Source organism: Leptodactylus fuscus, chromosome 5 (genome assembly GCF_031893055.1).
Source record: "Leptodactylus fuscus isolate aLepFus1 chromosome 5, aLepFus1.hap2, whole genome shotgun sequence".
NCBI lineage: Eukaryota > Metazoa > Chordata > Amphibia > Anura > Leptodactylidae > Leptodactylus > Leptodactylus fuscus.
Window position 1 is genome coordinate 23,435,853 of NC_134269.1, and position 26,631 is coordinate 23,462,483.

At 40.0% G+C, this 26,631-nt stretch overlaps 1 protein-coding gene across 1 annotated transcript in view; it reads right to left on the bottom strand.

Moving 5' to 3' along the window:
- LOC142204766 (LIM homeobox transcription factor 1-alpha-like) overlaps positions 1–24,546 on the bottom strand; it is a 36,011-nt gene extending 11,465 nt beyond the window's left edge. Inside the window, exons 1-2 of the mRNA XM_075276085.1 lie at positions 24,489–24,546; positions 16,964–17,144 (exon numbers count right to left, since the gene is read on the bottom strand). Of these exons, the coding sequence (XP_075132186.1) occupies positions 16,964–17,144; positions 24,489–24,546 (239 nt within the window). The remainder of the gene's footprint in view (positions 1–16,963; positions 17,145–24,488) is intronic.
- Positions 24,547–26,631: the final 2,085 nt, after the last annotated feature.

Below are 26,631 nucleotides of genomic sequence, written 5' to 3' on the forward strand. Positions count from 1 at the left end.
GTTAAGGCGATGTAATAATGTCTGGATTACCGGAGCCAGCACATAATAAATCTCCGCTGTGTAACCCTGTATCAACAGGAGGACGCAATGAAATTATTCCTGGATTAAACACTAACAGGGATCTGACAGCAATATCTTTAGTGTGTGTTTGTTTACATCAATATATCTATCTTCTATCTATCTACTTATCTGTCTATCTATCTATCTATCTATCTATCTATCTATCTATCTATCTCTTATCTATCTATCTATCTATCTATCTATCTATCTATCTCATCTATCTATCTATCTCATCTATCTATCTATCTATCTATCTATCTATCTATCATCTCATATCTATCTATCTATCTATCTATCTATCTATCCATCTATTATCTATCTACGTCGTATCTATCTATCTATCTATCTATCTATCTATCTATCTATCTATCTCCTATCTATCTATCTATCTATCTATCTATCTATCTATCTATCTATCTCCTATCTATCTATCTATCTATCTATCTATCTATCTATCTCTATCTATCTATCTATCTATCTCCTATCTATCTTTCTATCTATCCATCTATCTATCTATCTATCTATCTATCTATCTATCTCCTATCTATCTATCTATCTATCTCCTATCTATCTATCTCCTATCTATCTATCTATCTATCTATCTATCTATCTATCTATCTATCTATCTCCTATCTATCTATCTATCTATCTATCTATCTATCTATCTCCTATCTATCTATCTATCTATCTATCTATCTATCTATCTATCTCCTATCTATCTATCTATCTATCTATCTATCTATCTATCTCCTATCTATCTATCTATCTATCTATCTATCTATCTATCTATCTATCTCCTATCTATCTATCTATCTATCTATCTATCATCTATCTATCTCCTATCTATCTATCTAAAAAAATTCAAAAATTCCATCAGCCTTCTCCACACAGCACCAAGACATACATAGAGTTAAAACTATGTTACTATTATAATTAAGCACATACAAAATCTTTGAGGTTCTTTGACTACACATTTGCTCACACAGTAAAATCCCATCTGCCACGACAAGGCGACCTCATTCAGATGTAACTCTACACTAAAACAAACCTCTCCCGGGCCCAGAATAGACCTACAGTGTGAATACAAGGCAAGTAGGATCCAAGACCATGCTATATATAAAAAAAATGGCCTGGGTGCCCATGCTTACTTAGAAGTTGTCATTCCCTTGACCTCTTTCGGTATGTATTAGAGATGGGCAAACCTCACCAGATATATTTTTAAAAATATTTGTGACATTCAGCCCTTAGGTTTGTTCAGTGAGAACCAGAAGACCTATTATTACACTCCGGAGTCTCTTCAGACACCAAAGTATAATAAGAAGTATAAATATAGTTATACTTACCGCGCCTTCAGTTTCCAACTATGCCTTTATTACTAAGCTTCAGAGCCCCATTTTCACATAAATCGCAGTTTTATTGATATGCAAATGAGAGGCACATTGGGGGCGTGTCTTAGGATTCCTGGGCTTCAGTCTCATCTCTAAATTTCCAGGCAAAATACCCCCTCATTTGCATATGAGTATAGTAGTAATTTACATAAAAATAGGCTCAAACACTCCAAAACAGAGTCAAATCTGGAAACTATAGAATCCCCTCTACAAGGTACTTGGATTAATTAGGTTTATAATCCATATACTGCTGACAGACTCCCTTTAGGCTTTACCTTAAAATAATAATATTACCCCCTTTCCGACATCCGCCGTAATAGTATGGCAGATGTTGGGAATTTAAATATGGCGGCCTTTCAAGAGCTAAGTGGCCACCATAGCCGCTGGGTCTTTGCTGTATTATACAGCAGAGACCGATCACTAATACCCAGGATCAGTGACCGTACTGATCACAGGCATTAAGGATCGCCGAAGGATGGAACAAGATCCATTGCCATGACAGCCAGGAGTCTATTGAAGGCTTCTAGGTTTGTCTGGCCTTCATTTAAATGACAGGCTGGCGTATGCATACGGTGAGCGCCGTATTGGGAAAAAAAAAATTTAAAGTGCCAAACCGTCTCTTCTAAAAAATGTTATCACAAAGTGAACAAAGCAATAGACATTCCCCAAAATAGTATAACTAAAAAGTAGAGATGAGCAGGTAGGAGTCGATCGAGTAGGCATTTGATCGAATACTACGGTATTCAAAATACTCGTACTCGATCGAGTACCACTCGCTGTTCGAATGTAAAAGTTCGATGCAGAACCAGCATTGATTGGCTGAATGCTATACAGTCGGCCAATCAACACTGGTTCTTCTCCTACCTTTAGAAGTCTTCTCCGTGCAGCTTCCCCGCGGCGTCTTCCAGCTCTGAATTCACTCTGCCAGGCATCAGGCCTGGGCAGAGCCGACTGCGCATGTCCACTTGTAGTGCGGGCATGCGCAGTCGGCTCTGCCCAGGCCCGATGCCTGGCAGAGTGAATGAAGACCCGGAAGATGCCACGGGGAAGCTGCACGGAGAAGAATCCAGCCCGACCCTCACTCATGGACTTGGTAAGTATAATTTGATCGAACGTTGCCTACCCCTGAAACAAGCATTTTCCCCCCATAGACTATAATAGGATTCAATATTCGATTCGAGTAGTCGAATATTGAGGGGCTACTCGAAATGAATATCGAACCACGAACATTTTACTGTTCGCTCATCTCTAATAAAAAGTACTAGCCCTCCACATTCCCAAGCCATCACTTCTATTAGTTTCAGCACCCAATATTCTTTTCTTTGATATTACAATAAATAAAAAACATGGAAAAATAAAAAAAACTGCATAAAAATAAATCCTGATTTATCACTGATAAAGATGCAACCCAAAGGAAAAAATGTTATAGCCCTTAGAACTGCATGTACCCAAAATAAAAGACACAAAAATGTGTCCGGTCCTGAACCAGGAAAAATAGCCCGGTTCTGAAGTGGTTAAAGAAAATTATGAGAAATGACTACACAGAAAATATTGGTCAATATGTGACACAACCCCTAGACAGGTGTGGAGCTATTTTTGTAAGTAGACTTAGACAAGGAAGTCTAAAGTTGTGCCAAAGTTATCAAAGTGACCCCTGCTGGATGATAAATTTTGTGGATTTTTAGACACCTTTATCTAACCTAACACCACCTATTGGTTGGCTTATTTTTGCACAATATTATGGTGCATGCTGGCACATCTTAAAGGGAACCTGTCATATCAAATTGGTACAATAAACACCAGAATGTTCTATCCATCCTGCGGATCCTTTAAAAAAAATTCCCATCTCTTGTGAAGACACAAGTGCTTCTGGTTGTTGAACACAGGCATAGTAAAGCCAAGGTGTACAGCCCCGGCATAAGGGATAACGGCCTCTGAGCATGGAGCCCTTGTGTTTCACTAAGTAGTAAGGAACCATGGGAAGAATATGCAAATCTGTCTTCCATGATGTAATTAGGAAGTCAGGTGCCTTAGTGTTGCAAACCAATAGAGGGCGCTCACTGGAATGTGCAAGCCTGTCTTCCCTGATGTAATTAGGAAGACAGAATCTCATTGATATGGCCCAATAAAGGCTGCTCCCTTTAACATCAGAAGCAGCCTTTATTGGGCCATATCACTGAGATTCTGTCTTCCTAATTACATCAGGGAAGACAGGTTTGCACATTCCAGTGAGCGCCCTCTACTGAGGCACCTGACTTCCTAATTACATCATGGAAGACAGATTTGCATATTCTTCCCATGGTCCCTTGCAAAGTGGAGTGCTAAAGGCTTAATAAGTCTCCACCCACCTAAATGGTGGTCTCTCCCCAAGGAGTGACGATATCCCCCTAAGTAGTAAGGATTACTAAATCACCAGTCCATAAGGGCAATGGGTTGCATCATGTAATTTCATCACCCAATATGCTAATTAGGCTCCTTAGTATAAAGTGGGATTTCCTAGACAATCTGCTCCAGTCCGGGACCACCCACTTGACAGGAGAGAACCTAATTAGCCTACTGAATGCTGAAGCTACCAGAAATGGTTGCTCAGGAATGGTGGGGGGATAGAGAAAAAATGTCAGCTGTCTCAGAGTCAGTGGAGCAGAACTTACTGAAGAAAAGAGATGGGGTTAGTGGGGGTGTGAAAGTTCCTCTTTAAGGGTCCATTCACATGGAGGAAAATGGTGAGGACTTTGGTGTGGAATTTCAGCGCTGAAAAAAAGCCTTGGTTCCTTTTTCTAAAAGGAATCCCATTGAAGTCAATGGGAGACTTTTTTTTTCAGCGCTGCAATTCTACACCAAAATTCCTCACCATTTTTTTCTGTGTGAATGGACCCTAATTTTCTCACTGTCTTACCCTTTTTACAGCAAAGGCTGAAGTGGCGCATTTATTGTGCATCGTAAGGCATAAAAAGTTGCAAATTTTTGTGCAAATCATATTTTTGCTTAAAAATTTGCAATTTTTTGGGCCACCCTTGCTACTTTCCTGAATTGGGGGAGTGGCGGGGACGTGTACAAATTGGGCGTGCAGAAATTATTCTGGAAATTTACACAAACTATGAGCTGGTATAGATTGCCCTCCAGACGTGGGGCCCTGGTGATGCCCCAAAGTGTCTAAAACACAGCAGGTACATCAGTTTTTTTCTTTTTCGCAAATTAGGCAAAAATGATGGTCCATTCCATTTAGATTCGTAAATCTCCTCCAATGTGTTTTCATTGCTATGGATCCAATATCCTCTTCTTCCTATAACAAAGGTAAGGTGCGATCAAGGTTAAGTCAAGCAGTATTTTATGTAACAAAGGTCAAAGTTTACGTCCATAAAGCCAGCGTCTCTATGGTGGTCATAGGCTGGATTTTGATGAGAACTTTTTACTGCTTCCACCTCATGCATTTTCCATTGGTAAACAACGACCATGCACAGATGGATTTTACTGGATTTTTTTTACAACGAATGTGAAGCAGGTGACCACCTTGAAATATCCTTGACAAGCACACGCAAATAGACTGGAGATTCTCAAGCGCTCTTATTTTTAACATATTTTAACTTTTTGTTTTCTCTTATATTTTCTTCAGTGGTGTATCTTCCCCACCACCTGTGGATTAACAAAATTTCTTGAACAGACACAATTGTTTGGGGAGAGAAAATTCTGGAAGAAAGACAAAAATTCTATCTCAATTTTTTTAACTACAAGCATACACTTTAGTGGTCTATCCTTAGATGGGGCTAGACCTTGAGGAAATGATTAACATAATATAGGTTCGGAGGTTGTTTACACATAAGGATAGTCCATCATATGCCTCTCAGTCCACTCACCGAGGCCATATGGTATGGTGAACATTGTATGGTGCTGCATGATGTCCGCCATTCCTGTGGGGCAATGACTGTGGAGTGGTGTGGCCCTGAGCCGGGGGCTTAGCCTTGCATCTGGGGTGTTGCTGTATTCCTGGGTCAATCTTCTTGTGGGCACTGTGTTGCGGTTTTGATGGTTTCTGTGCATAGTAGAGTATGGACCCACTATATAGAGGACGACGTGAAGTGGCTAGTGGGCTTATACACCTTGATCAATATGTATACCAAGAAACTTGTGTTCATTTTTGTAAATTTTTGTTGAGAAGCATAAGATCAATGTATGACATTTGCATGTGCAGTCCATGTCTGTTTTTTTTCTCTAAAATGTTGTAGGACAGTCCCTCAATGTTCCGGAGAAGCATTTTACTCGAAGGAACTTCATATGTCTTTCTCTCTTCTAAGTCTATAGCTTCTGGTCTTGTGAAATTCCACATTACTGTAGTCCCAGGAGAGGAGTCAGCTGTGACTGACTTTTTCATCCGATATTCATACAAAAAATCTTTAATTTTTATTAAACATATGGTACTGTGCACAACTTTTAGGCATAGTAAGGATGTAGGGTAAGGATGCTTCCAGAATAGGTGTTAGTGATTAAAAAAATGTAAATCCCATCAACATTTGGTGTGACCTTTGCCCTTTGTCTTTCATCAGTTCTTCTCGGTACTTGCAGACAGTTTTTGAAAGAACTCTGCAGGGAGATTGTTTCCACCATCTTGGAGAACTAAGCACAGATCTTCTGTAGATGTAGGCTTGCTCCAATCCTTCTGTCTCTTCATGTCATCCCAGACAGACTAGTGATGAGCTCAGGGATCTGTGGGGGCCATATCATCACTTCCAGGACTCCTTCTCCAAAGGGCAAAGGTCACACCAAATATTAATGGGATTTGGATTTCTAATCTTTCTCAGAAAGAAAATTCTCAAACGCATCATTTGTCTGTTGCGCAGTATCTTTGAACATGTATATCCAGTCTGAAACACTAGATAAGCCAATATGGACTAAAATGTGTAGGCCCATCATTCACCGATCGTTCATCGAACAGTTTATCGACCATCAACCAATTTTTTTACCTGGACCATCAGAGGTTATCTCCAGCCTTTAGAGATCCATTGTAATATATAAATATAACCCAACACTCCTCCACAAATTACTGTGTCCAAGTCAGCGACTGATACGCTTAATGGGTAATAATGGGTTAAAAGACCTCCCCCACCACTTCAGATCCTGGAAAGTCTCCTAAAAGGAACAGTGCTATCTATGAAGTCGGTATTACCATAGCGAGTACTAGACCTCACAGCTCTCCCTTTCTCGGAGTGTTTGAGTAAGTGACGTCCCTACGATTTTATGAGATCTGTGACTCTAAGGCATCAAGTAATCTGATCAGACATTTGATTACATTTCACAGCCTTGTCTTCTTTATTAAAATCTCCCAGAACCCTCAGCGGCTGGTCTTATTGCTGCTGGATGCTAATAAAAGTCTCTCCCTCTGGGACATGCAATAGATGAAGAAGGCTGCTCCGGCAAAACATGCCTCCTTATACTAGCATGGCCGTTCATTACCTGTATTTTCCGTAACCTCAAAAATTCTTAGTAAGAATAATAGTAGATTCTATGTGCTTTATGTACTATGATATTTTTACATAGTTTTCACATAGTCCCTAATAATAACACAAAATAGGATGGGATCAATGGAAATCTTCAATCTTTGTATTTGGTTATATCAGAATCCTGATAATGCCTCCACAGAATGAATTGGAATCTATACATTGGCTAAGGATTTCTCCAGTCTACTGTTGGCAACAATATCCTTCCACTGGCTCGTAAGGTGACATTAGGCATAGTCGGGCTGATTTCAGCAGGACAGCCTGACCAAGTAATGTGAATGGTTTGTTTGTCTGGCATATATGGGGGGGGGGGGGGGGATAAGAGATATCTGACAACAGCTTAATCCTATCTCCATATTAAAAATACATACATACTTGCCCAAATCGAACATGGGGAGCTTTCTAGAGAACATATATGGCCACCTTTACTCTGCCTTTATCCTTGTAAGGGCCACTAAACTGGTTTAACTTAAGGCTACTCCCGAGAGCTTAAGTGGTCTTCTGGTCTTCAACTTTTAACCCCCATATGGGGATTTGGTCTTCTGGTCTTCAACCTTTAGCCCCAAGATATGGTCTTCATGACATGAAACTATCAGGTCTTTAGTGACGTTACGAGTAGACCCAGTTTAGTGACAAATGGCCCAGGTGGGTCAAGAGCCTCCGGTGTGTGACACTGAAGGGACAGGTAGCGATGTGTTTTGTAGACAGGTCAGGGCATAAGGAGTTATCTTTTAACAGTAAAAAAGACAGTGGTCATGGTTGGTGGAAATCTGAAAATAAAGAGCCAAAACTAATAAGCCAAACACCTTCACAAAGACACTAGGAACCTGAATGCTCAGTCAACATCCAATGGGGGAAGGTGCCTTAGCTAACCCTAAGTTAGCTGTGGTCAAATTAGTTGGTGCCCACACTGGGTCTTTAAGGAGCAGCCAAGGAGCAAAGAAGAAGCTGCAAGCAAAACGTGGTGGCAGCTGGTAGGAGAGGCAGAGCTCGTATGCTAGGGGTCGCAGTCGACTGGCAGGAGAGAGGAGAGATGTTGATGCCTACACCCACCTGGTGCTACATCCTCCCATGCATACTAAAATGTTCTTTTTCAAATATAGTGAAAATTCACAGGGCAAAATACTGCAGACCAATATAGAAAAATTGAAGCTTAAATTTTGTTCCGTTCAGAATGGAATTTACTTAGATTAGATGCCGAATCCTCGGGCAGGTGTGCTTGACCTTTTGTTTGCTATTGAACCCATTGGCAGTCAGGTAAAGCTATGAATTCTTCTCAGATAAATGGAGGAAAATTTGCAAATTGCAATTCTAGATATTTCTTACACTTTGACAATTTTGAAACCCGTCTAAGTGGTTATAAGTGTTTTTTTATGATGTGCTTAATTTGTTGCCACCGTAATGATATTACATCGACAGTCACAAGGTGGTGAAAGGAAAGAGAGAAAATGTAGTGTGCCTAGCAATTTATACAACATATGCCAACTCGTTAAAGGGATCCTATCAGTCAGACACAATTTTTTTTAGGTACCACGTCGGAATAGCCTTAAGAAAGGCTATTCGTTTCCTACCTTTCGTCGTCTTCTCCGCACCGCCGTTCGCCTACAATCCCGTTTTTTTCTCAGTATATAAATTAGCTCTTTCGCAGCACTGGGGGCGGGTCCCAGCACTCAGACAGCACTGGGGGCGTCCCCAATACTGCGAGAGAACTCTCTCCAGCGCCGCCTCCTCTTCTTCAGCAGTGTCATCTTCAGCCTCTTCTTCCGGCGGTGGCTTGTAACTTATAAGGCCTCGGGCCTTGGACAGAGCAGACTGCGCATGCCCACAGGCCACGAGAAAATGGCCGCTTGCACAGTGTTGGATTGTAGGCGAAGACGGAGAAGACGACGAAAGGTAGGAGCAGAATAGCCTTTCTTAAGGCTATTCCGACGTGGTACCTACAAAAAATTGTGTCTGACTGATAGGATACCTATAAATTTGGGGTAAAACTTTTTGACTATAACCCAGATTAACAGATACCTATCAAATGACTTGTCAGAAGATTCGTTTGCTGCAAAGTCTACATTGATACCGCCCTTTAGTTGGCTTACTTTGAGCCTAAATTTTTCATCACTATTTTGGAGTTCCATTGGAGTCAGTTTTGGAGTCTTTTCCAGTCAGTTGAAGACCGCAGGAGCCTACTAGAGGATTTCTACCACTCTATTATGGATGGTGTCCTGTTCAATGCTGTTATGGATAATTGGGGATCGATATAATTGAACAATTGGGGATTCATCTAAAATGACCACTGCAACATATTGTACATTGAGGTAAATTACTATACTCTGGGTTTGCTTCAGATGTCAGAATATTTACACTCACTTTCTCTCAACTATTTTGGGCCTCATTGCAGCATTCAGCTCCTCATATTTTACTGAGGATACCCCAATCTTGTTTGACCCAAAAATCAGGGCCCCTGTTCACCCAAACCAGAAACGAGTGTTGGGAGTTTCCCACATTTCTAGTTGGAACCCAACAGAAAGGCTGGGACATGGTCTCAATGAACAGGACCCAAAAAAAGCTCCTCTCAACTATGGCGAACCCACTCTACAACCTGGTGATCCGACATCAAAGTAATTTTAGCAGAAGGTTTGTCCAAATATGATGTAATAGAGAGAGGTTCATGATGTCATTCATTCCCTCCACCATTGTATGCTTTAATGGTTGTACCAAGTCTGTCACCTAGCTTGATAGGATCTCTTGGTTTTCCCCTCTTATATTCTATTCTATTTAAGTTACACTCCTATACCTGAGAATCCATACCCTCATATCCAGCATGTCAAAATTTTTTAGCCTAAATTAGATGCATCAATAATATGCATCAATGGTAAAAGAGCTTATATCTGTGGAATGGCTGAATAGATTTCAAGAAATAGAATCACAAAATGCTCTAAGTGACAGTGCCGATCAGATGAGTTGAGATGAGATGGGATTTTCACTCCTAGTGACAGCTCTTGTGGAGTGTTCTCCATATACAGCAGTTAGTATTTACATAACATTGCCCAAATATGAACAGATGGTGAATAGGCACCAAAGTCAGGGGTACAAATATGAAAACCTCTCAGGATTCATTACATTTCAGGTTTGAGTCACTTGGATCCAAGATTTGTTTTAGGTCAAACAAGTCCAGTACAAACCACATCTTAAATTGGCATAAAACATAGTGTAGAACATTCTTAGGGCTCCTAGGAATCTATATATAAAACATAGTGTAGAATACTTTTAGGGATCCTAGTTACCTATCTATAAAACATAGTGTAGAACACTGTCAGGGCTCCTAGGGACCTATCTATAAAACATAGTGTAGAACACTGTCAGGGCTCCTAGGAATCTATCTATAAAACATAGTGTAGAACACTGTCAGGGCTCCTAGGAACCTATCTATAAAACATAGTGTAGAAACACTGTCAAGGCTCCTAGGGACCTATCTATAAAACATAGTGTAGAACACTGTCAGGGCTCCTAGGAACCTATCTATAAAACATAGTGTAGAACACTGTCAGGGCTCCTAGGAACCTATCTATAAAACATAGTGTAGAACACTGTCAGGGCTCCTAGGAACCTATCTATAAAACATAGTGTAGAACACTGTCAGGGCTCCTAGGAACCTATCTATAAAACATAGTGTATAACACTGTCAGGGCTCCTAGGAACCTATCTATAAAATATAGTGTAGAATACTGTCAGGACTCCTAGGAACCTATCTATAAAACATAGTGTAGAACACTGTCAGGGCTCCTAGGAACCTATTTATATAACATAGTGCAGAACACTGTCAGGGCTCCTAGGAGCCTATCTATAAAACATAGTGTAGAGCACTGTCAAGGGTCCTAGGAACCTATCTATAAAACATAGTGTAGAGCACTGTCAAGGGTCCTAGGAACCTATCCATAAAACATAGTGTAGAATACTGTCAGGGCTCCTAGGAACCCATCTATAAAACATAGTGTAGAACACTGTCAGGGCTCCTAGGACCCTATCTATAAAACACAGTGTATGAGACTGTCAGGGCTCCTAGGAACCCATCTATAAAACAGTGTAGAACACTGTCAGGGCTCCTAGGAACCTATCTATAAAACATAGTGTAGAACACTGTCAGGGCTCCTAGGAACCTATCTATAACACATAGTGTAGAATACTCTTACGGATGCTAGAAACCTACCTATCCAATTTCTGGCTCTCTAAGGCCAACACAGCCAAAGTTATGTGAAAGTGAAAGTGACATCATAATACTCTAGAGGTTTCTTCAGACCCCAGACTATAATAGGTGGAGGCCCGAGATAGGTGTAAAAAATAATTCATACTTTTTAATTTATTTGCTTACCTCTTTGGGGCCTCCTCATGGAACCTGGCGCTCTCTCTCCGCCTCCTTGGTGACATCATGTGCCCACAGTCAACTCTGAGGCTCAATCAGGTGCATGTCATTAGAACAGCACCGGATGCCGTGAGGAGGCCCAAAAGAGATAACAGAAGGTGAATATGAATGTTTTTTTTTTAATTTTTGTTGCCTCCCCTGGGCCTCCACCTATTATACCCTGGGGCCTGAAGAGACTTAAAGGGGCTCTATCAGCAAAATCATGCTGATAGAGCCCCACATATGCGTGAATAGCATAGCGTGAAGGCTATTCAGGCACCGTAAATGTTATATTAAACTACCCCCCCCCCCCCCATTTCAAAATAAAACCCAAAAAAAGAGTGTTATCTACTTACGGATCATGCATGCTGGGCGGGCATTCAGGGTGTGTCTTCTTCTTTATCCACGCCTCTTCTTCCTCCGACGTCCTCTGGTCCCGTCCTCCTCCGGCGCTCGCGAACGGACACTGATATAAAAAATGGCCTGGGCGTCTGTGCAGTAGCCGTAGTAGAAGCCGCATGCTACTGCACATGCGCCCAGGCCATTTTTTTTATATTAGTGTCCGTTCGCGAGCGCCGGAGGAGGACGGGACCGGAGGACGTCAGAGGAAGAAAAGGCATGGATGAAGAAGAAGACACACCCTGAATGCCCGCCCAGCGTGCACGATCCGTAAGTAGATAACATTCTTTTTTAGGGTTTTATTTTAAAACGGGGGGTAGTTTAATATAACTTTTACGGTGCCTGAATAGCCTTTTTAAAGGCTATTCACGCATATGTGGGGCTCTATCAGCATGATTTTGCTGATAGAGCCCCTTTAGGTTGGACCAAGATGGATCGCCCACCACTAGTCATGGATGTCCAAAGCTCATTGATATGTGTGGAGAACAAAACCTTGACTTTCTGGTCCAATTTCCCATTTAGAGCTACGGTAGTACATATTGTTGAAAGTTATTGCTGGTTATGATAGAAAGGTGTCAATGTTCATCACAGTTTGCTGTGTTTAGGCTGGTGTAGCCATATAGTATACAATATATTTTAGGTAATTTTAATACTATGGCTGATCAGCTTATATTACAATCCTGGACCACTGTTTTAGTATAAATGAATATACTTCTGGTGCTAAAGTGGCTCCTTCTTCGGTCCATAATCCAAGGAGTGAGAGGACCATCACAAGCTGCCCGATCATGCTTTGCCCCCAAGTGACTTTTGATCTCTACCGTCTTACCTGGGATCATAATGCATAGTTTCTATAGGTGGAATTATGAGCAGAGTAAGGGGCTTCCTTATTTGTAGTACAGAGGGTATCTCGGATCCTCCATTCCATCCCTTTGCCCTCCAAGCCATACAACTGTTTATGAGTGCTGTGTACAAACACATGTTCTTATCCACCATCTCTACGAAGCACTGGGACAAACTCAATATCCTGTGAAGGTGCATTCTGGTGAAATGCCAGGGGCGATTACCATGAGGGAAGAGGAATGCCCATGGGACTGCTCTCAAAATTGTCTTTTATTACAGCTGTAATAAACTCAGAGGGAGAGGGAAGATATTAAACATGTATGAGGAGCGTTTAATTACATTTCTAGGATGCGGGATTAAAACTGTGAGAGGTTACCCAGGAAGTCAAACAAAAATTAAGTCAATAATGAAATTCAAGGCTCGGGCATGGGAGGGAAATGGGATAAAAAGGAATTAGTCGCTGGACACACTTCATTTTTTAAGCAAATACCTAGATGTATGGATATTACCGGTATGTCAATCTGTATAAGTAGTCAAAAATATAGTGACAATTAATAGGAATGACTGGAGTCATTGTTACTCCCCACTAAGTAATGCCCTGTGTAGGAGCGTAAGTAGGGATTCAAGGGCCCTGATGCCAAACCTCAACGTGCCCCCCTCCCCCTGTGCAAATGCTCTTCACAGCCATCAGCCGTATCCCATCTGTACATATTTACAGCATTTATATTTCACTTTTCGTCTTGATCTAGGTCCAGTCTTCCACCATGTAGACTTGTGCACACAAGCTTCCCGCTAATCCCATCACCTGTAATTGCCCCCACATAGTAACCATACCCCCTTTTGTGCCACGGCCTCTCTCACAGAATTCCTCCTTGACTATATGTTACCAATCAATGTCTATTTTTTTTCCAATATACATTATTTTTCTGGCATTGGAAGGCTGTGTATCATAAATCTTTTCTTTCCAGTGCACCTGAGGACAGGGGTAATACATTTAAAATGCACAGACTGTCAGCCATGGAAATCAAAAAGGAGATCAAAGGTGTTTAACTGGTGATCCGTGGCCCCCCTTGACTTCTTGACCCAGGTGTAGCTGTGAACACTGCACCCCCTTTAGTTGCACCAGTGACAATGTACGAATAGTCCAAAGGGGTGGAGAAAGGGAAATGATAACTGGTTTAATCAATGAATGGGCCTAGTCCGGAGGAGGGGAGTGTCTTCAGGCCGAATCGTGAGGCGACTCGGCCTGAAGAATGAGCATCTCGCTTGTTTTTTCTGAGAGCCGGAAGAAACGGCTCCCGGAAAAAACTCCTGAGCGACTCCCATTGATTTTAATGAGAGCCGTCTTTTTGGTCAGGATTTGGAGATGGTTACGGCCTCAAAATCCTCACCAAAATACTCCGTGTAAACTTACCCTTACACTGCTTAGGTAGGTGGTAAGTTTCAAAGTAACATCCACATGAATTCCAGGACCCTAGGTCCCAAAAGAACTTTGTCCAGGACATTATGCTGCCCCTGCTGGCTTGTCTTCTTCCCATAGTACTTCTTGGTACCATCACTCCTACAGGTAAGTGTCACACACCCACGTCGCGGCCACATGATTTAAAAGAAAACATGATTCATCTTCTAGTGCTCATTGGTCTAGTTCATAGCCAGTCATAACCTTTTTAGGAATTTTTGCATCAAGAGATGTTCTCTGATAGTACATAGTACATCTATGACCCTGTTGTCACTTCAATAGTTGTCCTTCCAAGTATGGTATTGCCAATCAAACATCCTGGTAGAGTTTCATTCAGGTCTTGGTGAACATTCAAATGCCAATGTGGAGGTGCACCATCTTGCTGATAGACTACATTTGACAGATCTTCATGTACCTGTGGTAAAAGCCATTCCTTTAACATGTCTAGGTAGGAACGGCCAGTGACAGCATCATCTGAAAAAAAGACGGGACCATAGACTTTGCACCCACTCAGTGCATGGAGCACACTTACTTTGCGTGAGTCCCGTATGTGCTTAATAAAGGCCCATGGTGTGTCTAAGCTCTGAATTCTTCCCACTGACGTGAAAGGTGGACTCATCTCTGACGACCAGCCTGTAAGCAAATGTGTCCTCTTCCAATTGGTTATGCAAGTTACTGTAGTCTGGCTTCAGCTCCTGAATAAGATGCGTGATTTAGAACACATTTTACCAAGATACACCATACCTTGGTTTGTGGCACTTACAAGCTTCAGCCTGGTCTAAGTTCTAGGACTGCACTTATACAGTGCTCAGATCCTGTTCACTGTCTCTTCCAAAGTCTTTGGTCAGTTCAGACTTTTCCCATAGCATAAACACTCTGTGTTTTTGTACTGCTTCAACCAATGTGAAATGTAGGTTCTATGTGGAGCACATTTACCAAATTTATTAAGGATGTTTTGCTGCACTGTCCTGATACGCCCCATTGTTGCAAATTCCACCATGCAAAAAGTTTTTCTTGCATTTTTACGTCACCCTACGTAAGCAAGCACAATTCACAATTGTCTCTTAAAGAGGACCTTTCACATCCTCATCGACATGTGCTATTATACATCGATAGAAAGCCCGGTATGCGCCCCATTGCTGGAGATATCGGTGCTGTTAATTTTGGTACCGATATCCCCCCACTGTCAGAAGAGTGGGCCTTACAGCCCTATAGTATCAAATCCCAGGATCTGCTTTCAATTCTAATGGATAATCTGATGTACATTGAGACTGAATCTGTATTACAAAAACATTTCACAAAAGGAGCGCTCATCCTGATTATTCACTTCAATGGACACGATGACTGCAGTAAATCTCTAAACTTGGATTTTTTTTTATATAAAAAAAAATACTACAAATACAACACACAGTGAGCTAAAATATAAGACTTCACTGAATGTCTGTTATATCTAATTTTTTGATTTGGCAAAAAGAAAAGTGTTCAGATTACTCAGTCGTGGAGGAGGGTCGGAAGATCAAATGGTTTCTGTCAATCCCACCCCTACTCCTTCTGTGATAAGACGTAGTCTGGGCATTCAAGGATCTCATGCCTTAAATCAGGTGCCAAAGAAAGCCTGCGGCAGACGGAGAGGAAGGGGCTCAACGTGTAGGATTAAAGCTTTTCATCACCCCTATGAGATCTTATTTGTAAGGACCCCCTTACAGCTGTTATTTTATCTTAATTTTTCCTTATCCAACAAACCTTCAGTTTGACAACTGTAAAACACTAAGTTAAGTTATTTTTTTTTACTTTTTGTCTTAAATGTATTATATATACATCACCACCATTGTGAAAAGACGGAATTACCATGAGGTGTCTATTGAAGGGTTTCACTTCCTGTACAGGAACCAATGTTTTAGTTTCAGAATTCTTCAATTTTTCCCTAAAGGGATTTTCACACCACTAATATCTTAAAGGGATTGTTCTGTTGTAGACATTTATCCCACAGGATAGGGTATTGATTCTCCATCACACCCATCTGCTTCACCTCCATTTCCCTCTGCTCCTCTAATGGGCAAATTTAGTCTTGCCCTGTGATTGATAGCTGGCCTTCCTATCAGGTTCAGGGCGGGTTCTTCCTCCCTATTTATTCTTGGCTCACATTCACATTGGTGCTTGCTATTGCCTTGTACGTGCTGGCTTTTCTCTTGCTGTTTATTCTTGTATTCTGATTCTTGACCTCTGGCTTTCACTAATGACTACTCTTTTGGTTATCGATTTTGAAACTGCATTGCTCAACTGTTACCGACTCCTAGCTAGCTGACCTCCCTTGTTGTTGTTTGTCTTGTCCACGTTTTATGTGTCACATATTTAGGAAGGGTTTTGTCGTCCAGTTGTCACCTATTACATAGGACAGGACCAGCAAGCAAGAAGTGAAAATGGGGGGTTTCGGACCAGGGATCACTGTCTCTTGTGCCCCTTCCTCCAGGGTTCATCTACAGCACTGGGGAACTGCTGTCTGGCACTTCCCTAACAGCCAGGTCCCCCAATGATCAAGAAGACGGGGTTCAAAAGTCTGCCCATGGCTTCCTTCTGAATGGAGCGCCAGTGCACTTGTGTGACTGGCGCTTAATTCACTTCTATGGGACTGCTTGGACTGTAATGGAAGTGCTCGTCCTTAGGGGGGCGTTTGGTCCCTTATCCTCATCACTGAGGAACTATATGTGACTATAAGGTAACTGGTCACAGCAGGAACCGTCACCCACTAATCTACCAATAATGACTTCTGTCAAATTGTGAAACTTTGCCCCATCTGCTAAATTGCTCTTGTATTCTTCACACTTATGAAACATAAAAGCTGAAGGTGACTATAATGCTGAAGAAAAATACCAATTCATGTCAATACTACCAACATTTTTTTTTACTAAGGATAGTATTCATAATAACTTACTTTTCATAGTCTTCTTTGCAGTACAGCTGGCGGTTCCGATAATAACAGGTCCCAGATAGGATCTGTAGGCAGGCTGCACACTTGACGCAGCACTCATGCCAAGATCTGTCATTCACTCTGAGCAGGAACCGGTCTGAGATAGCACATCCACAACCTGCGCACAGTTCATTCATCTTGTGGTCTGAAAGAACAAATTGTGAAAACCTCTCAATATTCAGACTTTATGTGTCATCCTCACATCCTGGTCAACACGCTTCAGTAAGAATCAGACATTATGACACCGTGGAAAATAAAATTTCCAAAAATCTAAAGAGAAAACTGCAATTCATGAACACTGAGCATCGATCTCACCTCCGCTTCTGACAATACATTATATCCTATAGGAGAAGGGAAGTATCAGTTTAAGGGGTTGTCCAGAATATGAAGATAATTGATACTGATAGGATATCCATAGAACAGATCATCAGCTGATGTGGCTGCCGGAAGTCTTATATAAGGATAGGTCATCAGTGTCCAATTGGTCAGAGTCTGACACATGGACCCCACACCGATCAGCTTATGCAGTCGTTGGAAACCATATATAAGGTATACAGCCAAAAGCAGTACTGCATCTATTCAAGTGTATACAAGCTTCAAGACTGTATACAGCTTCCGCTCCATACATTATAGTGGTGGTGCCTGGAACTACAGCCCCTCTCCCTTTTACTTGAATAGGAGCAGGGTGGCTTCCACCTATATACCTTATATACAGCGTTTGTTAGTTGCATCAGCTGATTGATGACGGGTACAATTGTCGGACTTCAACCAAATCTGATACTGATCGCCATTCTTGTGGATTGGTCATCAGTATCAATTATCTTCAGATCCTGGACAACCCCTTTAAATAGTTCAGAGGTAACAACATAGTGAAAGTTCATCCAAGAAGCTTATCATCAACCTTTGTACGTACCTAACATTTTATCAACCTTTATAGTATCATGTGGTCAACTATAGTTATTTTGTGAAGAGATATGTTCCACCAGAGAAGCAAGGAACAATTGTTTGGAAAATTTTCCTTTGTGTTTCACTGTACATGGCAACTAAGAGCACCAGTGGGATGTAGGGGACTCTTTAAGTTGTCAAAATGATCAATCCCGTATTTCTAGGCCAGGAAATTACCTTAGCCCTGACCATCATAGGCAGAAGTCTCATATAGAAAGTTGAGATATTTTGGTAAGGGAGGGTTCACACGCAAAATCACGGCCGCAAAATAGCGCCGCGTATACGATCCACACTCCCATTGAAATCAATGGGAGCGTATACGGCCCGTAAAAGCTCCCGCGGCATAGACGTGCCAGATTATGAGCCAAAAGACATCGTGTGGACCCTCCCTAAGATGGAAAGGCAGTGGAAGGCCTTGGGCATGGTCATATACTTGGTTATCCACCTGACAACCCTCTTTCTGCACTCTCAAAAGCATGCGTGCCCACATCAGCCCAGTATGTAGGTTTATTTCTGTGGGGAGCTGCCAATGGCTGTGTGTATCTCTCCAAGGATCAACTACATTGTCGGTCCAGAGTTTAGTCAACAATTTCATAATGTGCACGGCATGAATTTGCCGACAAATATCTCACATCATTGCCAACTTGCAAGTTCACAAGAATAGAGGATGTACTAGAGAAATCTTGGAGATATATGAAGGGCAGGTAAGAGCAAGGAGATCTTGAGAAAATTTGAGATATTATGTGGGGAGGTATCGAGGGATTAGGTCAAGGAAGTATAAAGGGGACAAATTTTGGATAGCCCTAGCTACTGGCTACCTACAAGCACCTGCTTATTAAAGTACTCTGTTGTGCAGGACAAAACTATCATCTGCTTGACTATCTGGACAACAGCTGTCATGCCTAAAACAATTGTAATGCCTTAGGACTCTACACAGCCCAATATTCAGGGCTATTATCGGCAAAGAAGACCTCTAGGAATACTCATGGCTAAAAACTGCCCTGTCTAATAATGCTGCCAATCAGCTGATCAACGAGTGAATGCCCACTGGTAAGCTGTCTGGTTCAGCAAAGTGTGGAATAGTCTTAAGGCAATTTCTGGCCACAAGCAGAAGGTAGGTCTCCAGATAGAAGGAGGCAGGAAATGGCTTAACGAGATGAATCTATTCGTCAACAGATTCGACTCCACCCCAACTATTCCCTTACAAGCATATCAGTCAACACCCCCTCCCCTCACACACCAAGACCCCACCCCTATTGACTTGCATTCAGTTGGCATCTGGCTATCTGATCCTCCCTGAGTCTCAAGTGTGTAGGGGAATTAAGAGGATTAAAGCAGACAAGGCCGGAGGACCTGATGGGATAAGCGCAAGAATTCTTAAAATGTGTGGAGACCAACTGTGTCATATTGTACATGTATTGTTACGCACATGTACAATATGAGTCTAAAGCATTGTCATTTGTTGTCCTTTGTTATAGTGTAGACAGTTTCTGCCCAGGTTTTTAGCAATGATTAAGTGTTTTAAAGTCATTAAGGATGCACATGTTTGTTTGGCTTTCATTTGTTAGTCTATGCATTTGAAAAAGGGCCCTCATCGTCTGAAACGCATTGTGGTGCTCACATTGATAAAAGTTTTATCAAACATATCTGGTTGTCCCTTCGTTCCTCGACAAGAGAGGGCAGTCCACTATTGTCTTGTTTGGGTCCATCATCCCTATTCTCCACCTATTTCTATGTGAAGATACCTCTCTTGGGCAGAAATAAACAGGAATGTCAAAATCCAACATGGCCAGACATTTCATCAGCTGTCACGGTCTAGTCGGGAGACCCCTATACATATTAGATAGTTTGTATTCGTGGATTCAGAGAGTTTCTCTAATGTACATGACCAGCTTTACTCAGGGTCATAGACATAGGGGATACAGTGGTAGCAGTCACTACCATACCTGGACCCTGAGGGGGCCCACTGTAGTGTTTGCAATGGGGTCCAGCTATGCTATGCCTCTGACTTCACTCAATGGAAAATGTATTCGTGCTCACCCATCATTTACCAGACCTCAAAACAAACTATTATCTGTAATTTTGGCACATCAAAGCAATTCACATTTATACTAAGGCTACAGTGAGACAACCAAGGTGTTAAACGACCATAAGATACGTCCATTTTTCACGGTCCTCTGGTCCCTGAGGGGCATCCATTTTCACGGATCCCCATAAACGTATGGAGGAATCCCTGAAAATGGACAAAAATAGGGCATGACCAATATTTTGATGGCCCGTTATATTGGACCATCAAAATAAGGGTCATGTAAACATCCAAATGGAATGATGGGAAGATAATTCAGATGATTGAAAAATATATTTGTAAAAATGTCACCTTTTTAAAAAATTCCGTCATGGTAATTTTTTTTTAGATTTGTTTTATTTTGCAGTCAGTTCTATTTTTTGTAGATTGTAGGAAAAGTAGAGGAAGAGAAGCTATGCTTTGAACAAGAATGCCACCTTTGACTGGTAAAAAAAAATAAAAAAATTTATATTTTATATATTTTTTATTTCCATACCTTTTTACTACCATCAAATTATCTGTAGTGAAGTATAAAACCCAAAGACATCTGTTTACCACAGGAAATAAGAGCATGTAGGTTTGTGTCTGATTTTATCTGGTACTTCATCTCTGGCATCCCTTCAAAGTTAGTGATGAAGCATTCGAAATGTGGAGGCAGAGAGAATATCCATCCTATGTACACAGGGCTAAACTTGACCTTCACAGAGTCAATCTTCAGTACAAACACAAGTGGAGTGAGTTTCAACTTTTTGACCTCAGCGCTGTTAACTCCTTGTGGTGCCTGCTGTTGGAATCATTATTTCTTGCACTGTATAGATGTCTTGCATTTTTATTTTTTTTATTCAAGCACAAATAAAAATTGTAAATGTAGAAAAAGAAAAAGGTCACCGTGCTGCAAAGGTATCCCTAAAAATATATTTTTTTTTCCAAAAACATAACGATAAGTTAATTTGGAATTTAGACTCCGAGCCCCACTGGGGACAGTGCTGTGCGATATGTGTAGGCTAAATAAATTAGGGAGATTAAAAAAAATTCTAAAGTTTTAAAGCATGACAAAATACAATTTATGTTAGGAAGAGATTAATGTCAGATGAGAATATTGTGCAAATTTTATCAAGTAAATGGAAGCTGAGCTGGAATGGTATAGCCAGTCTCTGTATGGAGAGCCATCAACTTCCGGTTCTGTACACTGTGTGGAAAACAGCTGATCAGTGGAGGTCTTATGTATCGGAGTCCCAGTAATTGCATACTGATGACCTATAATATAGGCCCTATTAGATGGGCCATTATTGAGGGCAATTATTGGCAACAAGTGTTCCAAGGAACCCTCCTTGCCCTGTCAATCAGCTGATCATGAGCGAACATTTGTTGGTTGCCTTGTGCATCACCTTGTGTAACCAGGGCAGTGTTGTCGAAAATCCATGCAATGGAATGGGAGAGAAATGTTTGGCCCACTGCCGTAGGCGATCGGGATGTGTAATAGAGCCTTATAGATAGGCCATTAATTGTAGCTCTTGGATAACTCCTTTAATATAAGTTACTAAGAGTTGGAAATCCATTTTCCTTGTACACAGTTTTCATAGACCTTCAGGTCCATCTGCCTCCACTACCTGAAGAATTTTGGTGGCCAAACAAGAAGAAGAGGACAAGTGTCTGACAAACATCTGTGGAATAATAAAGATTACAAAGGCATTCCTTGCATTGGTTAAGCTTTATTATTAATATATAAGCAAGTCCCACAGAGCCCTACAAGAATCCTTCTCATTTCTCTGCCTCCCTGGCACATGTCATGACTCTAAGTTACATGACCGATTCCACTCTATTCAATGGACCTGTGGCCAGAGTGGAGGGGATTCAGTGAGGTCAGTGAGAGTCAGAGTGACTGCACGGAAAGAATTGCTTAAACAACTCCAACGACTCTCTTACCCCATATTCTGTCCGCTGGAACTTCATGGTTCCAGGGGACATGCATATATATTAGTATAAATCTCATCCAGTGCAGGGAATACCCTGGTAAACTTTATTATTCCTGAGGTAACCCCTTTAAAAATAAGTCTGGACAACAGGACCTTTTGCTCTCATAACAACAGATTTCAAAGAAGAGGACGACTGCTCCCAAACACAATATATTGTCGGTGTATCCTTTCTGAATTTAGTGGGATCTGTATGACTAGTTTAGATCTACTAAAACGGGGAGAAGCAGTCTCAAAACCTTAATCTGGCTCCTATTCTCTATTTTTACTTCATAAAGAAAGAAAGTTGGGGGTGTGACATTGGTTTTACAGAGAGGTGTAACTTATGATGTAACAATGTTTGTCAAAAATTGGCCTAAAATATTGTCACAAGCCAACTAATAAATTGTGTTGACCTCAGGATCAGGAGATTGGCAGAGACTCACGGTTTGGTATAGAGTAAGAGGAAGTTCCTTCTAGATTGAGAGCCTCATGAGGTATACCAAAAGGGGTTGAATTAATAGAAAATAAAATGTAAGGTTTGAAAATATGGAAAGGGGTTACACTATTATTTTATGTGTCTTGACCAGGTGGAGAAGAATCAAAAAGTTTCGACCACATTGACAACATTTCATACTGATGGTTGTGGCCACCACTTTCCGTCCTCAACATAGTCTGACATATTCAAGCCCCAATTTTGTAGCATCAAATTTTGACTAACAGTCTATCCGGCCAACTAAAAAATGTACTGAATGTACTAAAATATTTTTTAAAAATTGTAAAACAGATAATAGGAAAATGTGCTATATGGTTAATAATAATGTATTACGAGAACATTGCAGCCCATTACAGAGTATAAACTACAGTACACTATAAATTCAGAAAAGTCCTGAAACAGACTCCCAACCCTTTCTCAATCCTTTGCCAAACGCAGTTCAGGAACCTTTGGCTTAGGATCTATGACTAGTTTGGTAGACCCATATTTGGTGTCTACACTTACAACTAAGATCAGTCACGTCTGAAATGGATCCAAATCTAAATTATACTAGTCCTCCAAAGTCTATGACTTAAGTTATTGTTCCTGGAAACGTCTTGGGGAGTATAAAGGGGAGGCTTTTTATCTACTTTACTTTTTTGTTAATTTCATGTACGATATCATTAGGGAGGAAATAGCCCCTAGTAAGGGCTTATAACATTCATCTAACAAATGCGTATTCTATAATATACAAAGTATAAATTAAATCTAATCCCATCCCACTCCTTTCTTTAGTGGCCGTTTGATTTTTCTCAAACGGTCACCAAAGTGTCCCGAAATTTAAAGGGGTTTTCTAGCATTAAATATTGGTGGTTCAGAATAGGTTTAAAAAAATTTTAAAAAATTTGATAGTCACTGATTCCCCATCACTTTTGTTCCAATGGCGCCTGGGTTCATGTTGAGCTCTTCTTCCCAGTCCCAACTTGGCACTAAGAAAACGTCACTGAGTCAATCAATAGGTGAGATTGGTCACTTCTGTGGTAAGTGTTTTTTTTAATTTTTTTTTTTGCATTTCCACACGTTTTTGGTGTGTTGAGATGGGAACAAAAAGTAGAGACCAGAAAGGAATCAAGTGACTTTGTAACCAGCAGGGAAATGGCAAAGTCAATAACGGTTCTTTTAGCTTTTAACACACCCAGCCAACGATCTAATTTTTTTCCTCCTGGAAAACACCTTTAACTATATAGTATGTGCCTATAAAAACATAGAAGACAGTGGTTCTCCAAATTCTGGCTAGGGCCTAAGGTGTAACTTGAAGTTCATGGCCTCAATGTAAAATCAGTACTAGGTCTCTCAACTGTGCAGGGACATTTATAGTAGTGATGTCCTCTTATGTGTCAGAAAAGCCTTTATGCCCTCCCCTTTAAGGGGTTGTCCAGTTTCAGTAAATAAATGTTATTGTTTGTATAACGAAAAGTTCTACAATTTTCCAGTATATTTTCTGTATCAATTCCTCACAACTTTCTAGATCTCTGCTTGTTGTCATTCATTTTTTATTTCCAGTGGATAAAAATCAGTCCATGGTCATAATATACAGTCCATGGTCATGTGATATACAGTCCATAGTCATCTGATATACACAAAGGTGCCGCTCGTTACAGCACAGTAATCAGAAATCTGCCTGATAACGGGCCGTGCACCTGTGTGTTCATCACATAACGACGGACTGTATGTCACATGACCATGGACTGTATATCACATGACCATGGACTGATTTTCATCCAATGGAAGTAAACAAAGAATGACAGCAAGCACAGATCTAGAAAACCATGAACTGATACAGAAAGTATCCTGGAAAATTGTAGAACATTTCTTTATACAAACAATAACTATAATTGGCCAACCCCTTTAACCATGTTCCCAAACTATCCTGACTTTCAAAGAATTTTCCTGACAAAAAGGGAGATCTATGCAAATATGACTCAAAATTGTGATTTCTGGGAGGTTTTATTGCGATGAGAAGAAGAAGCAGCGTTCAAGACAATTACTCACCCAGCCCATGAAAGGGGGAATGTTCCTGGCACGAAGAGGGAGTACTTTCCGTCTTCATAGTAAAATATTCAGTGATAACATCCAACACCTGAGAAGAACATGTGCAAGATAGTGAAACCGAGGGCCTTCCTTCGTGGATTAAAGACTTTACATTTTTTTATTGGTATTTATCAGACCAGATAGAAATTCTGTTCCACTGGACTCAACAAAAATAATTTTTTATCTGATTTTTGTATATCCATTCTATGACCTAAACTTGAAGCTGGGACTCTATGGGTGAGCTTTGATTATACATTCCTCGGAAAAATCCATCAAGAAAATTATAGAGATAGGATAATTCTCAGTACAAAAGACACATGATAAGGAGGCATCAGTGGGGGAGAATTATTATAAACTAAAATCATAGGGTATTATAAAATTTTAAGGTTTCAATTTTTTACGTAAAGTCAAAGTGGAACAGATATCTACAGCTTACATGACTAAAGCTAGCCATACACATTAGATGTCAGACGAACCACTTATTGTTATGGGATCAGTTGACCATCTTTAGTGTATGAGGGCCTCCCGATTCCTCACTGGTAGCAAATGTTTGGGGAAAGAAGAATCAGGCAGTACAACATACCCAAGTCTTTTGTTGTCAGGGGGTTAAGCCTCTGTCTGTAATATCTGGCAATGGTTTATTCGCCTATTCCCATTCAGAAACCATAGAAAGACATACTGATAGGAAAAAAAAGCATAACCAATGGCTAAGTGAAGTGTATGGCTAGCTTAAGACCTGTACAGCCAAAATAAGTAAAATCTAGCTATAGTCATTACTTTTTTATATAAAAAAGGAAACTGCCAACAAGCAGGCAATCGGTAGTTCATCATGTTTTAATGACTTTAGATAGCTTGACTCATATTCTAATAGTTTAATGAACACATGGATAGCTAGAACTTTTATTATGCTGTTAGCAGATCTGACTACAGGGGGGATTAAGACAATCCTATCCACAGCCCAATAAAGTAGAATGCTCTTATGTACCCGAGAAATTAATATGCTGAATGTAACAACAACAATCTGTTGATGGCTTTATTTTCTTAGTTTTTTTAGTTTTTTTATTGTACTCTTGTGTGTGTGTGTATATATATATATATATATATATATATATATATATATATATATTTTTTTTTTTTTTTTTTTATTTTAAGGATTAGGATCATATATCCCAGGCTGCCTTATTATCCTGCTTTGTCTGTAGTATGAAGTGCATGAAGGCACATGATTTCTCTACTAAATTTTAAAATTTTATGAGTAACATTAGAATTGATCCTAAAAAGACTATTTAATAAAGTATTAGTGTATAATAGCGTGATAAATATCAGTCCGAAATTAACTTGTAAGTAAATTAAAGCAGAAATATCTGATATTAAATAATAAACATTTACTTCAATAAACTTTAACAAATATATATATATTATATATACATTACAATATAAAAATTTTATATATATATATATATATATATATATATATATATATATATATATATAATATTGGCATGCTATCACTGGGCCTAAAATATAATTTACAACTACAAACAAATTCATCATTTTATATATAATATAATATCATATAATTTAGACATATAGTTTATAACATCAGTGTATTATAATAAATAAGTATAAAAAAAAATTAGCACTGTGTTATATTAACTGTATTTTATATGAACTATACTAACATTACAAGGAGAACAACATTTTTATTACTCTTATTAAATTCATTTTCATAAATGTAATATTAAAATAAATCTTTTCCTATCAAAAATTCACAATTTCTAAAATATTTTTTTAAAACCTATGTAGTAAAGAACCCATTTCTAAAAGGGTTCCTAAAACTTATTCAAAGATATTTAAATAAAGCAAATTTTATTGGAGATTTTCGGTAGTGAAATTGGAGAAAAATCTGATGTTATCTTATGCCTTTTCTTAATTGTAATATATATCTAATATTTTAATTTAAAAATGTTGCTGGTATTGTCCACTATTGTAGAAAATACACTGGAATGTTAAAAAAAAAAAAATATGGGGGGGGAGAAAATATTGTCCACTTGATAGAATTACGTAATATAAGATTACATGTATGTGAATTAAAAAATGGCAG